General features: G+C 44.7%; 1 protein-coding gene across 10 annotated transcripts in view; it reads left to right on the forward strand.

The window, feature by feature from the left end:
- Positions 1-15,583, forward strand: part of AUTS2 (activator of transcription and developmental regulator AUTS2) — a 712,323-nt gene that overhangs the window by 243,955 nt on the left and 452,785 nt on the right. For all 10 annotated transcript variants that reach the window (XM_081172863.1, XM_081172870.1, XM_081172868.1 and 7 more), the window contains one exon: positions 10,560-10,661. In XM_081172863.1, coding sequence (XP_081028989.1) covers positions 10,560-10,661 — 102 coding nt within the window. The remainder of the gene's footprint in view (positions 1-10,559; positions 10,662-15,583) is intronic.

Here is a 15,583-nt window from a genome sequence, read left to right on the forward strand (position 1 = left end):
GGGGGCAGGAGGGGGGTTCCAGTGCTCTGCTTTTTAGGGAGTTACGTCCCTCTTCTTTGGCATCAACGCTTTGAGATGCGCCATCTTGCTTCTACCAGAAGCCATGCTCACGCCATAAGTTGAAAGCCCTAGGATAGCACTTCAAATAGTCATGGCTTCCCCACCCCCCAATAATCCTAGGAACCATAGCTTATTAAGAGTTGCGAGAGTGGTCAGGAGAGCCTCCCTGTGCCCTCACAGAACTGCAATTCCCAAAGTGATGATGTAGATGTGGACCTGCATATCGGTGCATGCGTGCGCATGTCAGGTCATGCTTTTAACATATTACAAGGCAATATTGGTGGCCAATTGCTTTGTTTTCTTTACCCCAAAGAGAAAGCATTCTGGTCTACTTTTAAATCAACTGAGTTCAGGCTACTGCATAGCAAATTAATCCAACTCGCAAACCAAGAGAGAAGAATTTGGAATACCGTGGTACCTTGGGCTTCAGATGCTTCAGGTTACAGACTCTGCTAACCCAAAAATAGTACTTCAGGTTAAGAACTTTCCTTCAGTATGAAAACAGAAATCGTGTGGTGGCAGTGGGAGGCCCCATTAGCTAAAGTGGTATCTCAGGTTAAGAACGGTTTCAGGTTAAGAACGGACCTCCAGAACAAATTCAGTTCTTAGCCCAAGGTACCACTGTAATGTCCATTAGGGCAGTTCATAATTTATTTATTTTTTAAAAAAATACTGTACGTGCTCCAAAGGTCTTATCTTACTACACGAGGGATTATATAGCTTTATCTGAAATTCCATGCATATCAGTTAATATCTTGACCCTCCTTCACAAAAATAGCTGTTTACTTGGCTGTTTTCCTATGTTGTGAAGGCTGAACCAGGGTCAATATATTAACTGATATGCATGAAATTTCAGATATAGCTATATAATCTCTAGTGTAGTAAGATAAGACCTTTGGAGCAGGCATTTTCAAAAAAAGTTTTTTATGAACCACCCTAATGTACATGGACGAAGGGTCATTCTAGACTCTGGACAATAGCTGTGTGCCTCCAACTCTTTACTTCTTACCCCAGTTCTCATTCTGCTGAGTGGTGATGTGAGGGACCGTGCTGAGGAGGGCTGCACTGAGGACGAATGATGGGAGCTCAGAGGATACAAGCTCAGATTACAAGACATAGGAGTGACATAGATTAATAGGGGTGGAGGGGGTAATCCTTAATTGGGGGCACCGCCGTTTCAAGGAGGTGTGTTATTTGTTCTCTCGCTGTGATTATTAAAGAATTCTAAATGGTAGGATGTTCCTTCATTTGATCTCCTTATCTACTGCCATGGGGGGGGGGAGGAAGCCCGACAGGTATCCTGGATTCGTAGACCCAGAGTCTTACCTGATGGTACCACAGTGGTCATGTGGTTTCTCAGGCAGCAAACGGGGCTGTCTGGTGTCTTTATTTTCCATGAAATGTCACAGAGGGTCTATGCAATACCTTTGAGACCTGCTGCCCAAGCTTGGACTGAGCCATCTTTGAGTCATCGCATGTTGTCTGATTTCAGGCAACCCCTCAGACAGATTCTTCTTTCATTCTGGTCGCCGTTCCTCATTTAAATATGGTGGGATTGTGTGGCTTGTTTCTGGCAGTTCAAGGAAGCACTTTTGATATAACAGCTAGTTCCAAGTCCTGTTATCTTTGATGAGGAACACCACCCAATGCTCATGTCTCGCATGAGCAGAAAGATCATAAATCAGGTCATAAATATAGGATTTTCAGTTGCCTTTGAAGAACGTTTGGTGCACATGGTATTCATAACAAAGTCTTAGCTGACTTTCGTTCCACCCCCTCCAACCAATACAAATTTTGGCTTCAGCTAAACTGAATTTAAGGGCCATTTCTGATATATTCACGTCTCTCTCCCCTGCCTGCCACCCCAATCCCCACCCAAGAACCTAATAAAAAGAGACATGGCACCATTACAAGGGGTTAATCCATGCATTTCAAAAGGAAGGCGTAATTAGGAACCGAGTTCCCTTCTGAAATCCCAGTTATACATATACATCAAAGCCATCCGAGGGGTATATTTATGCCCCATGGTATGGATGGTCTCTGTGAATGCTCGTGAAGTGCCCTGCTGATTGATGATTGAAAACAGTTGTTAATTCTCTACTCCACTAAATTCCAAGTGGGGGAAAAAAAACTTTCCTTAACAAAGAACAGATTGGCGAGACCCTAGTCCTTACTGTGTGGAAATTAATGGCAGATGCCTAGGCTGATAGTTAAAATGTTTCATTAGATGCTAATGTCTTGCTGTGTTTTTAATTGTTCAGAAATTAGCCTCTAGAATATTAAAACCATCTGTTTGTTATCATGATGAAACAGAATACTTAAATAGTTATTAATTTTGTGGGGCTTGTCCCCCCCCCCCACTCCTCTCCCTGTCTACAAAACTTTGATCTGTTGAGATTTTGGGGAATGTTGGCAGCAGCAGAAGGAACACACACACACACACACACACACACACATCTACCCTCCTTGATACCCAAAATATCTTCCCTAGATGTGTACCACCCATATTTTCCATGGCTGCTTTCTTTTGTAAATTATTGGTCACCAAGGAGGAGCTGACATTTTTTAATGCATGTTGGGAAAGCGCTGGAGCTTGCTGAGCTTGTATAATGGTTGATTTAAGGTGTAATATGGGACATTTTCACATGCTGATGTTCTATTTGAGGGTCCTGGTGGGCTAATTTAAAGATCAAATCTATCCACTGCTTGGGAAATGTTCATTGTTTATCTTCCAGTGAAGAATATTTTGCATCTTTAGTGCTGGATAGGTATTCTATCAATGATCGTTTGTTATGGCAATGTAACCCGCCTCTCCTTTTCATCTTGGTTTTGCTAATTATGAACTTCTTCTGCTATTTATTTTTGGCTTTCAAAATTGGCTCGCTATCTTTTAGTGTATGGTTATTCTAAAGCAGTGCCTATTGGGACGTGTCATTTGAGGGCAGGCATGCAGGCAGCTGCACAGCAGTTAACCTCCTGCTCTAGAATAGGCTAATAATAATAATAATAATAATAATAATAATAATAATAATAATATTTCTTATACCCACACATCTGACTGGGTAGCCCCAGCCACTCTGCATGGTTTCCAACAGAAGCAAGAACAGCATCTAACATTAAAAGCTTCCTGAAATAGGGCTGACTTCAGATGTCTTCTAAATGTCAGATAAGTGTTTATTTCCTTGACATCTGATGGGAGGGCATTCCACAGGGCGGGCGCCACTACCGAGAAGGCCCTCTGCCTGGTTCCCTGTAACTTTACTTCTCACAGTGAGTGAACCGCCAGAAGGCCCTCAGCGCTGGACCTCTCAGTGTCTGGGCTGAACGATGGGGGTGGAGACGCTCCTTCAGGTATACAAGGTCATTTAAGACTTTAAAGGCCAGCACCAACACTTTGAATTGTGTTCAGAAACATACTGGGGGTCAATGTAGATCTTTTAGGACCGCTGTTATGTGGTCCTAGGAGCTGCTCCCAGTTACCAGTCTAGCAGCTCCATTCTGGATTAATTATAGTTCCTGAATCACTTTCAAAGGTAGCCCCATGTAGAATATATGAAGCCTGGGCCAAATAATATTTGGCACAGAGTGGACTGCACCCTTGCTGTAGGGTTTTGGTCTTGTTGGAGTTTAGTGCATATTGTGTGTGTTTGTGTGTACCAGTGGTACCTTGGGTTAAATACTTAATTTGTTCCAGAGGTCTGTTCTTAACCTGAAACCGTTCTTAACCTGAAACACCACTTTAGCTAATGGCACCTCCTCCTGCTGCCATGCCGCTGGAGTATGATTTCTGTTCTCATCCTGAAGCAAAGTTCTTAACCCGAGGTAATATTTATGGGTTAGCGGAGACTGTAACCTGAAGCATATGTAACCCGAAGCGTATGTAACCTGAGGTACCAGTGTATTGCAGTGGGGTGCAGAAATAAATAGCCTGGTAAGAGAGCTTGTTGGAAGAATAGGGAAACTTTAGGTTTGTTACTTGTGGCAAACAAGACCATTCTGAGCTTAGGGGTGGTCTTCATGTAGTCAGGAGATGCACTTGCAACACTACCTGGAAGAGAAGGTGAAAGGAAGTGAAGCCTGAGAGAAAATGATCTACTCAAGAAGAGATAAGAGAGGGAAAAAGAGGTTGCCTTTCAGCTTCAGGTAGCTTGTTGCAACATTGTTGCTTTATTCCCAATATTTTTGTGTGGTTTTTTTTAAAGAGTATTGCCAAAAAAGCAGGCACAAAGTAATGTAAGCATGGCTGTTGGAAATTGCATAGTTTTGCTGCAACCACTGAAAGGAAAAAGGCTTTAAGGCAACCCGCTAAGAGAGGTATAGAACTGAGTGCTTTCTGCAATTGCAACAAATGAAGAGTATTTTGGTGTACTTTAAAGGGCTGAATTGCAACAAAGTATAGGCTTCTCCTGACCCTTTGCATTCTAATGGCTGCACAGTGAGAAATATCACTGTTAAAATTACACCTTGCCAAGCACGTCATTGTATCAATCAGTCTCCCCTTGCTGTTTCAGTACTGCAGAATCGTAAGCAAAGAGCACCACAAGCCATCAAAGCTACGGAGATGAGCAAAGTTTGGATCCTGCCTGATTCTCCTGCCTTTCAACTTTTCTGCGTGAAATAAAATAAATAGAAACCTCGGTTTTCCAGTGCCAGAGTTTCAGTAGTTTCCTCCTCTGCCTCTTTCTCTGTGTGTGTTGTATATACAGTGGTACCTCGGGTTAAGAACTTAATTCGTTCTGGAGGTCCTTTCTTAACCTGAAACTGTTCTTAACCTAGGTACCACTTTAGCTAATGAGGCTTCCTGCTGCCGCCGCATGATTTCTGTTCTCATCCTGAAGCAAAGTTCTTAACCCAAGAAACTATTTCTGAGTTAGCGGAGTCTGTAACCTGAAGCGTCTGTAACCCGAGGTACCACTGTACACACACATCCCGTAGGCTGCAAAGGTCTGCAAGTAGCAAGAGACCACCCAGGGAGGCAGTTAAGCTCTTGGATGGCAAGGGAGTCAAAGGCATGCTGAAGGAGGAGAACAAGGATGCAGAGAAGCTAGATGAATTATCTGCATCTGTTTTCACAATGGAGGACATAGGGCACATCCCAGTGTCAGAACTATTTCAGGGGTAGAGTCTGAAATGATTGAGGGGGATGAAGCAAGTACGATCCAACTTCCGTTTTTGTAACCCTCTGGTAAGTGTGGATTTCAAAGGATAATTGTCTTTCGGCCAATGTGTTCTTTTGGAAAGTGAGAGTTAGGGAGGTTCACCTATAAATATGAAGTGAATTGGATTGCCTGCCCATTCCTAATGGCAACCAATCCTTTCTGTCAATCCACCCTCTTGCCAGGCAAACCTCCCATTCAGGGCAGCAGTGGGCAAGGATGTAAATGTAATTCCAGTGCTGTGGAAGATTATTTAAGCAGAGATTCAGCATGCACCGTGTGTGTGTGTGTGTGTGTGTGTGTGTGTGTGTGTGTATGATTTTACTTCCAGGCATCACACAAAGACTATTTTTTAAAATGCCTACAGACTGATGTTCTCTAAAGTGCCCTTTGATAGCTAGTTATTTAATGTTTGCTTTGCATGGTTTTTAATTTTTTCATGTTGTTGCACAGTGCCCTGATGCTTTGTGAGAAGGTGAATACGGGTGGCGCTGTGGGTTAAACCACAGAGCCTAGGACTTGCCGATCAGAAGGTTGGCGGTTCGAATCCCTGCAATGGGGTAAGCTCCCGTTGCTCGGTCCCAGCTCCTGCCAACCTAGCAGTTTGAAAGCACGTCAAAGTGCAAGTAGATAAATAGGTACCAATCCGGCAGGAAGGTAAATGGCATTTCCGTGCGCTGCTCTGGTTCGCCAGTTGCGGCTTAGTCTCATATATATATATATATATATATATATATATATATATATATATATATAATTAATTTACAACAAAAACATACAACAGTTTCACATCCAATTTTTCACAAAATGTTTCTTTTCTGGACTTCCTTCAGCTTTTTCAAAAACAGTCCATAGTCATTATTTAAGTTACGCATTCCTTAAGTTTGTATTGCCATTATTTAATCCTTTCCCATTCTATTCCCTTTTAACAATACTTCTCAAATTTCACAGTGCTTCTTTAAATCCCTCTAGCGTCATCTGTCAGAAGCGGCTTAGTCATGCTGGCCACATGACCCGGAAGCTGTACGCTGGCTCCCTCAGCCAATAAAGCGAGATGAGTGCCCAGAGTCGGCCACGACTGGACCTAATGGTCAGGGGTCCCTTTACCTTTACCTTTAATTAAAAAAAACAACAACATAAAAAATAAAATGGGGCCCCTGTGACCCTCCAAATCCTGTTGGTCTCCAGATCTCATCAGCCCCAGCCAGCGTGGCCAATGGTCAGAGGAGATGGGACTTGGACCCCAACAAAAATCTAGAGGACTCCAGGTCCTGCCCCCCCTTTCCCTGAATCAGATGGTACATCCATACCCAATCTAGATGGGTCATGGTCTGACTCAGTTGAAAACTATTTCCTCAGGGAAGAAAGATGGTGCTGGGTCCTCCCCCCCCCCAAAAAAAAAAACCAATGCAGGGAAAGAAGGAATGGTGGGTATTGATTCATGGTCCCCCTATATATATATATATTTAAAGAAGACATGCAAGAACTAAATGAAGCTTTGTGGGCTGAGCTATTAACTTGAAAACATAATACTATTTTAAGCCATTTAGCTGTCTGGCCACATAAATTATTCAAGTTTCAGAAGCCAGCTTGCAGTTGGTTTGCGAGGAGATAATTGGGAAGTTGCAACTGTAATGGCAAAAACAGGGCAGGATCAATCAGACCTGGAGATGTCTAATACCAACAAGGAGCAATTAAGCAGCTATCAAGAGCAATTGCGCTGATCGCCGGTGCCCTTTTAACATGGAGTGCCAAAGCACGGAGAGCTTTTTGCAGTTTGTCAGAGGCTCCAGCTCCTCTGCTCACAGTTGCAGGAGGCTAAGGGGAGAATATTTCCTGTATATTTGAATGCACTGAAGGGCAGGAAAGGCGTCTCAACTTCATGTGTAATTTGTGCATGTGTTTGTTTGCGTATGCGTCTTCTGCGGCAAGAACGTGAACATCCTGAGCAGAAAAAAAATCAATTATGGGTTGTGGACATGATCCATTACTGTGGGATGACAAGCACTTATTTGTTTATGCATTCAAAGGATATATCAGGTTAGCTTACAAATCGTGCTGGAGGTTGTGATTTTCCAGTCTCATGCAATCAGGGGCTCCTTGTCCTGGCTCCCAACCAATACATGCAAAGGCTATTACTAATAAGTAAGGAGGAGAACTTCATTCAGACAAATAATGGAATAGGTTTAGTAGCAGACACAGTGCTCAGGTGTCACAATGCAGGAGCAGACCAAGAAGTTCAGGACTTGAAGGGGGAGATGAAAATGTCCCAACAAGTTTACCGTCCCATCCCGCCAGCTTTTAAAGATTAGGCATGGCATGTTTCCTCGGGGGACTCTCTTGCCTTATCAGTATGTCTAGCTGGCAAGCAAGTTATCCATCAGGATGGGTGGGTTTTCTACTACCTGCAAAGGCTGCTGCCTCCTGCTCAGAGTCCCCATTTTGCTAATCAAAGCCCTAATCCACCAGTCTTCTTCACTCAGGCTTTTTGGTCCACAGGAAGGTCAGAAAGGAGAGCCAGCATCAATGCTCCCCCTTACAAAGGAGTAGAAAGGGGGAGATCCCTGCCTTCTTCAACCCAGGTTCCCACCATTCAGCCCCCTCCTCTCTTTCTGCCTCATCCTGCATCAGTTCCTGCCATCATAAGCAAATCCTGACCATGCTGTGGGGCTCATGACACTGCTGGGCAAGAAACTAGGAACACATAGATTTGCCCTGCTGTCTGGAGGCAATTGAGACACGGGTGGCATTGTGGTCTAAACCACTGAGCCTAGGGCTTGCTGATCAGAAGGTCAGCGGTTCGAATCCCCACAACGTCGTGAGCTCCCATTGTTCGGTCCCAGCTCCTGCCCACTTAGCAGTTTGAAAGCACATCAAAGTGCAAATAGATAAATAGGTACCGCTCCGGCGGGAAGGTAAATGGCGTTTCCGTGCACTGCTCTGGTTTCTCCAGAAGCAGCTTAATCATGCTGGCCACATGACCCGGAAGCTGTCTGCGGACAAATGCTGGCTTACTTGGCCTATAGAGCAAGATGAGCGCTGCAACCCCAGAGTCGTCGGCAACTGGACCTAACAGTCAGGGGTACCTTTACCTTACCTGGAGGCAAATATAGGCTGGTGTGTTCCTTGGATACTAAAAGATCCTTAACCTTTGGGTTGATTTGATCCAACCATAGGGTGGCAAGAGTCCCATGAGTGAGCTCATCCTACCTTGTTTTTAAATGCTTGGCAAGAGGGGCATACCAACTGTTGGGAACCTTCTGACCGTAATAGCTATTCAGCAGTTGAATGGACTCATTGGAGGTTTTCATAGAGAGCTTAAATGGACATATGTCAGGTATTCTTTACCTATGATTAGTACATGGCAAGGGGTCGAAATAGATGGCCCTTGAGGTCCCTTCCAGATCTACAATCTTATGATTTTATGACATCTCCGTATCTTCCATTTGGTTACGAACTTTCTGCCTTACCTGGGTACCTTGGAATCTGGACTTCCCACTTGCTGCTGAGCCTGCACCACGATCAGCCTCAATAAAGAGCTCTTATTTCTTACAAGTAAGAGATGCTGTCATTTGGTTTTAGTGATGGGAGCCTGACAGGACCAGACCAATGCTAATCAAATCAATAGTATCCAGGCTAGTGGCTTGTTTGTTTCCCCTGGTGCTTTGTTTGTTTTACACTTGGCTGCTTGGTCAATGGGTCCATCTGCCATTGGGGATCTGATCTCGTTAGATTGTCAACCGGCGAGGAAACGTTTGATCATTGTTTGTGTTGCTTTCTGCCAAAGACCTAACAAAACTCCCGTCACCCCGAGGCTCAGCAGAGGCTGGGGATTTTCTCTGCACAACTTTCAGCTATTAGTCAGTGCTCAGCCAGGCTCTTTTTTTATTTCCTTCCCCTGGGTGGTAGTTCCAGCTGGTTAGAGGGAAACAAGTGAATCTCAGCAGGTGTCCATTTTTTCTCAGTGCAATTTTCATGGAAGCTGGAGGACTGAGGCATCTAAGCCCAGGACTTTGGAGGAGCAAAGTGAATGGTACAGAGAGCCAAACAAACCCAGAAAGGAGACCTGCTACAATGGATGTCTATCTCTATTTTCTTTTCCCAGTGCCTGGCTACTGAGGGTTCCTTTCCATTCTTTTTTTTAAATAAAGTTTCAAACTTAGAGCCATCCCACCCACCGCTGTTACTGAGACAGTTGCCTCAGGTGTCAGGCTGGGGACAGTTGTGGAGGATGCCACATCTGAGGAACCTCAACAGCTGCCCACCTGTGGAGGCTCACCTCCTCCTCCTCTGCTTCTCTGCATAGCTCTGAAGACCCTGGGGAGCGCACCGTTCACCACTGCCTGGAAAGAGCAAGGTTGTGGCGGCCACAACTTGCTCCTTCCCCCTCCTACTGCCTTCAGCGTACCAGGGCTTCCCTGGGCCACGTCCATTGTTGTTGTTGAAGGCGGAGAAGGAAAAGGGTGCCATCTTGGGTTGGTTCTGTTCAAACTATATTACATTTATTTGCTCTCTCATAAATGCTTCTGTTTACATTGTAAGACTGTTATCTAGGGGTTGGTAGTTGTGAATAGACTGCAGTTCCATAATGACATACCCCATGGAGTGACTTGGTTAAGATGTGTAAGAGCTGGCACAGGCAGGATTCCCTTATTTGTGTCAGCACTTAGCCAATAGTTAAACGTGGAACAGGAGCCAGGTACTGACCATCATCAGCTATACAAACATAAAAAGGGCCTTTCTCAGCCAGGCTCAAACTGCTTGCACAGTGGCCCAACAGATGCCCCTATGGGGAGTCTGCAAGAAGGACCCAAGTTCAACAACACTCTCCTCACTTGTGATTTTCAGCAGCTGGTGTTCAGTAGCATACTGCTTCCGACAGTGGAGGGGGAATGTAGCCACTGTGAGTCTTAACCTCTGTGAATTTATCTAATCCTCTTTTAGAGCCATTCAGTTTGCTGGCCGCTACGACATCTTGTGGCAGCAAACTCCATAGTTTCACTATATGCTGTGTGAAGTAGTGCTTCCTTTTGTCTGCCCTGATTGTATAGCGTTATCCTCCATGAATCATGCCTAGTCCTCTTTTAGAGACACCCAAGGTGGTGTCCATCACTTGGTGATGCTGGTGGCAGGACATGGACCACAATTGCAGCACGTTGTGCATGTGTGGAAGGAGGAAGGAACCAGGCTATAGGGGAAAGGCAGCTTTGTGTGTTCAGTCACATAAGCCTGGATGGCTGCCTTTGCACATTTGACTTTGTGCATTTTCCACACCTGGCTTGAGGCCTTCAAAGTGAGATCCTGAGACGAGATGCAAACTTTGATTTCTCTCTTATTCCACAGCTCAAGCCAGGCCAGAACAGCTGCCGGGACAGTGACAGCGAAAGTGCGAGTGGAGAGTCGAAAGGGTTCCATCGGAGCAGCTCCCGAGAGAGACTCAGCGACGTAAGTGCAACTTATTTTCGGGTACCACCTTGTTGTTAATAATAATAATAATAATAATAATAATAATAATAATAATAATGTATTATTTATACCCCACCCATCTGGCTGGGTTTCCCCAGCCATTCTTGGTGGCTCCCAAAATAATAATAATAATAATAATAATAATAATAATAATAATAATAATATAAAAAGCTATAAAACATCAAACATTAAAAAATTTCCTACACAGGGCTGCCTTCAGATGTTTTCTAAAAGTCAGATTCATTCAAAAGTCAAGTTCATTTCCTTGACATCTGATGGGACAGCGTTCCACAGGGCGGGTGCCACTACTGAAAAGGCCCTCTGCCTGGTTCTCTGTAACTTCACTTCTCGCATTGAGGGAGCCGCCAGAAGGCCCTCAGAGCTGGATCTCAGTGTCTGGGATGAATGATGGGGGTGGAGATGCTCCTTCAGGTATACTGGGCCGAGTGGAAGTTGTGATATTATGGGGCACTGCCCACTAACCGATGTCTGCCTTCATCCAGCACCCTCTCCTGCCCTCCTTACTTACAGCCAAAACTGCCTTTCAGCTTCCTAATGCTTATCTCAGTGTCACTCTTGTAGAGAGCAGATGGGGTCAAAACTAGCATTACTTGTCTCTGCCTCTCATTGGCCTTAGCGCCACCTACTGCTGGGCTCCCTGCCTTCCACCCAGCCAGCTCTGATGGGCACCAGCTAGCCTTGTTTCGTTTCTGTGACTACTGCTTCTAGTATGGAAAGTAGACGAGCTAAGAGCATCTGTTTTTACTAAAGATTGTTGACTTGGCCTCTGAACATTTACACAAATTAGCGGCTGAAGCAGCGCTGGCTTCAGAATTCTGGGGGCTCCAGACCTAAAAGCTGCAGTTCTTGGCGCTTGCTTCTGAAGATAGGTATTGACCGGTTGGTGCTGTGAGCAGATGTGTGACTTTCTTATGTTTACATTGTTTGCCATTTCAAGTTTTCTCCCTTTTGAATCATTGCTTTACACGTGTACAATGGCTTAAATTCTCATTGTTCCTCTTTTAAACATGCAAACCAGACCTTTTGCACATGACTCTTGAATTTTTGCCCTTTGAAAACTTCCTATTGGGCTGAGTCCCAAGGTCCTGGCTTGGGTGTATACAGCCCTATTATACAGCTTGGGACCAGGATACCTGAAATATTGTTTCACCCCTTTTATACCCATTTAATCACAGCACTCTGAAAATATTAATGTGTAATACAACTGTAAATACTTGGCAATCATTATTAATTGTTTCTATGCAATTTCACGCACACATTGCTTTCCATTCAAAACTAAATTGTATCAATGTAGCCAAAATATCTTTTGAATCCCCAAGTCATGTTAAAACTTTTTAGCAACCCCTCAGTTTTGGAATTTGAAAGGTGAAAAATTCAACACACCCTAAAATTGGATTGTTTCTGCCTTTTATATAAGCCAAGTTCCACATATTTTAACTCTCCGTATGTTCGAAATTCTATTATTTTGATGTATTTTACTAGGTTTGCGACTGTATAATAGCATTTATTGTTGGCCTTCACCATAGCATGTGGCCACCAAGAAATCGCCCAGCAGCAAATGAGGCTCTCAACTAGATGAACCTTGGTTCTGTTCTATAAGGCTTTTCTTCACTGGTTTAGGAACTGCAAACAGTGAAGGCTGCTCCTTGAGGGCATTGCCTTAATAGCCTCAGCCTGCTCTTAGCTGGCTACCACCTGCCCTGCCTTCTTCCTTACTGCTAGTCCAGAGGGTGGCCTTGGCTGGAGGAGGATGGGGACAAAACTAGAATCAGTTGACTCTGCCTGTCATTTCCTCAGTAGTCTCCTTGCCCTTCTCCCTACCAGACCCAATGGGCACCAGCCACTACCGAACACAATAAAACTGGCACATTTCACAGAAATCATAGAATTGCAGAGTTTAGAATACAGGAATCACAGCTAAAGAAACCCTGACAGGTGGCCATCCAACCTCTGCTTGAAAACCTCCAAAGAAGAAGAAGAAGAGGTGGTGGTGGTGGTGGTGGTGGTAGTAGAGGAGGAGTTTGGATTTGATATCTCTCCTTTCACTCCCCTTAAGGAGTCTCAAAATGGCTAACAATCTCATTTCCCTTCCTCCCCCACAACAAACACTCTGTGAGGTGAGTGAGGTTGAGAGACTTCAGAGAAGTGTGACTAGCCCAAGGTCACCCAGCAGCTGCATGTGGAGGAGCGGGGACGCGAACCTGGTTCACCAGATTACAAGTCTACTGCTCTTAACCACTACACCACACTGGCTCTCTTCTGATGGTGAACAGCTCTTACTTCCAGGAAGTTCTTCCTCGTGATGCTTTAGCTCACATATGTAAGCTATGATACCACACAGATGAACACTTAACAGCAAAAAATAACAGCTCAGTTGGACTTTTCTTTTCCCTGGTTTGGGGTCACCTAATCCTAGTCATTGGCCAAGAGGTTGTAATTCCATTTTGAGCCAATAAGATTGCAGCCAACTGGCATTCCTATGTATGAGGACATGGAAACAGCCATGCGGACCAAACCATATATTTTTTCTAAATAAAGAAATATTTCACGAGAGGTACCAAAGATAAGCTGAGAAAGTGGATCGTTTTTCAGACAAAACTGAAAACAAAAGTTTGGGACTTGAGTGGTTTTGGCTCGGCGTTCATCTCAGCAGCCGGAGCTTAGGAAATACCTAAGTTCTGGAGACTTTTGTTAAAATCACAAGAACTGACAGCCCTGGGATAAATGGGGTGTGGGTAATTGTAATCCATCCCCACCAAGGAAAAACCTGATCTGTCAAAAAAGCTTGGCACCATCTCTGCTAATAACAATCCTTCGCACACTTTGCTAACATGGCAGTAATTTAAGCATGCTTTTCCTCCGAAGCCTCACAATCTCCAGCTTGCTGGTGACTTTGACTGAGAGACATAACAAGCACGCGAGGAGATAAATATCTTGCTAGCCAAACTTGTGGTGGCCTCCAGCCTTTTTGTCAGATTCTTTTCGTTATGAAAAGTAAATAGTCTTCTACATTTTCCTCCAGCTCAATCAAATGAAGAAATGTTGCCTGAATTTCTTAGCAATGTTTTGTGAGCTTTCCAACTTGTTGTAGCAACAACAAAAATCCCATCTTCAGCCGGGATTTGGAAATTGTTTCTGTTTGGTGAGCCTTCCTGGGATGAGAGATGGCCCACCGGTTGACTCCTAATAAAAAGGGGAGATGGGAATTTTGCTAAAGAATACGCAAATAGCAGTGTTTGTTCATTGAGAGTTATTAGGGAGAGGGATTGTCTGCAACTGAGGGATGAAGGAGCACTTATGATCCTTTATATGGCTGCCAGATTTGGGCCACATTCATACCATACATTTAAATCACTACTATAACACTTTAAATGACCATTGCTTCCCCATAGAATCATGAGAAGTGTAGTTTGTTTAGGGTATTGAGAATTGTTTGGAGGCCCCTACTGCCCTCACAGAGCTAGAGTTCCCAGAGTTCTAACTGATGAGGATTGATGGTTAAACAATTCGGTGAATTGTAGCTCTGTGAAGGGAATGGGGAGGCTCCTAGCAAGTCTCAGCATTGTAAACAAACTATGCTTCCCAGGATTCTTGGAGGAAGCCTTGGCTGTTGGTTCAGCAACCTCTGGTGGGCCAAAGATTCCCCACAGCTGTCTTACATTATGGGTGGCCTTGTTTGAAGAGAGGAGCTTCAGCCAACCCAGGCGATCTTGTTCCTCTCACTAGTGGCAGAGGTCAGCGTTGGCTTCCCCGCACACCAGCAGTCTGAGAGCAAAGGTCAGTTTGAGTCATGTATTCTTCCAAGCTCTCTACAGCCACTCCTTCTCTAGTCAATAGCTGAGGTCACATTGCCCTGACGTTCTTCCTGGGAGAGTCAGGTTGCAACCTTTGTTCTTGTGGTTGATGACCCAGTGACATAGCCCCATCCGAGTCCCGTTGCCGAGCAAGCAGGGACTAACTAAGTCCCCGAGGAATTCTTGCCTGAGAGCAGAATCCACATAAAAAGTCCAGGGGTCAGGGATTCCAGATGGTCACAGAGCCAGGGATCCAGTCCAGAAGTCAGGGAATCCAGATGAAGACCAGGAAGCAGGAAGGTAGGGCCAAGAACTGCAGGTGTTGTTTCCAGCATCTGACTGCTGCTGAGAGCTCTATTTTAAGATAGCCAGAGCCATCTGGTTCTCATCAGTGCCTTCTCCTCTGCGAAGACTGATGGAGTCACTTCTCCCCCTTCAGGTTGCTGTTCATCAGGTGAAGCTAACTCCTGGCTCATGACACCCAGACTAAGAAACTTAGGTTGCAATAAGAAACCCTGGTAGAGTAAGAAGAAGCAATTCTAACAGTAAATACCCAGTTGGCTGAAAGTCTCACGAGCTGGCAAAGATTGTGGCTGTGTTTCCACCATTGATTGGCGACAGCTGTGGAGGCAAAGTCAATCTTCCTAAGTGGATGAAGATGAGGATCGGCAGAATAATGGCTTCCAAACAAGCATCCTTGTGTTAAGGGAGGCGCAGGATGCGAAAAAGGCACAAACACAGTGGAAGAACTCCGACTGCATTCTCCGAGACATCTCTCAGAGCAAGCCTTAGTTGGGTCATGGTTCTGATCAAATATAGATTTGATCTCCCCCCGTCCCCTCGCCTGTAATTCAGTCAGAGAGAGAGAGAGAGAGAGAAAGAGAGAGAGAGAGAGAGAGAGAGAGAGAGCACATCTCTGAAATAAATTAATGAACAGAAAACTTGCCCTCTGGTAGATTAAGGGCAATTAATTAGCCAACAGCACTTGACACCATGGTGATGAATCCATGTTGAGTCCCCTAAACCTTCCTGCCCCCTCCCCTCTTGCTGTATCTCTGCTTCTGTTGGCTTTGGGTGGCGGGGAGG

This window comes from Podarcis bocagei (genome assembly GCF_964188305.1).
Source record: "Podarcis bocagei genome assembly, chromosome: 15".
Lineage (NCBI taxonomy): Eukaryota > Metazoa > Chordata > Lepidosauria > Squamata > Lacertidae > Podarcis > Podarcis bocagei.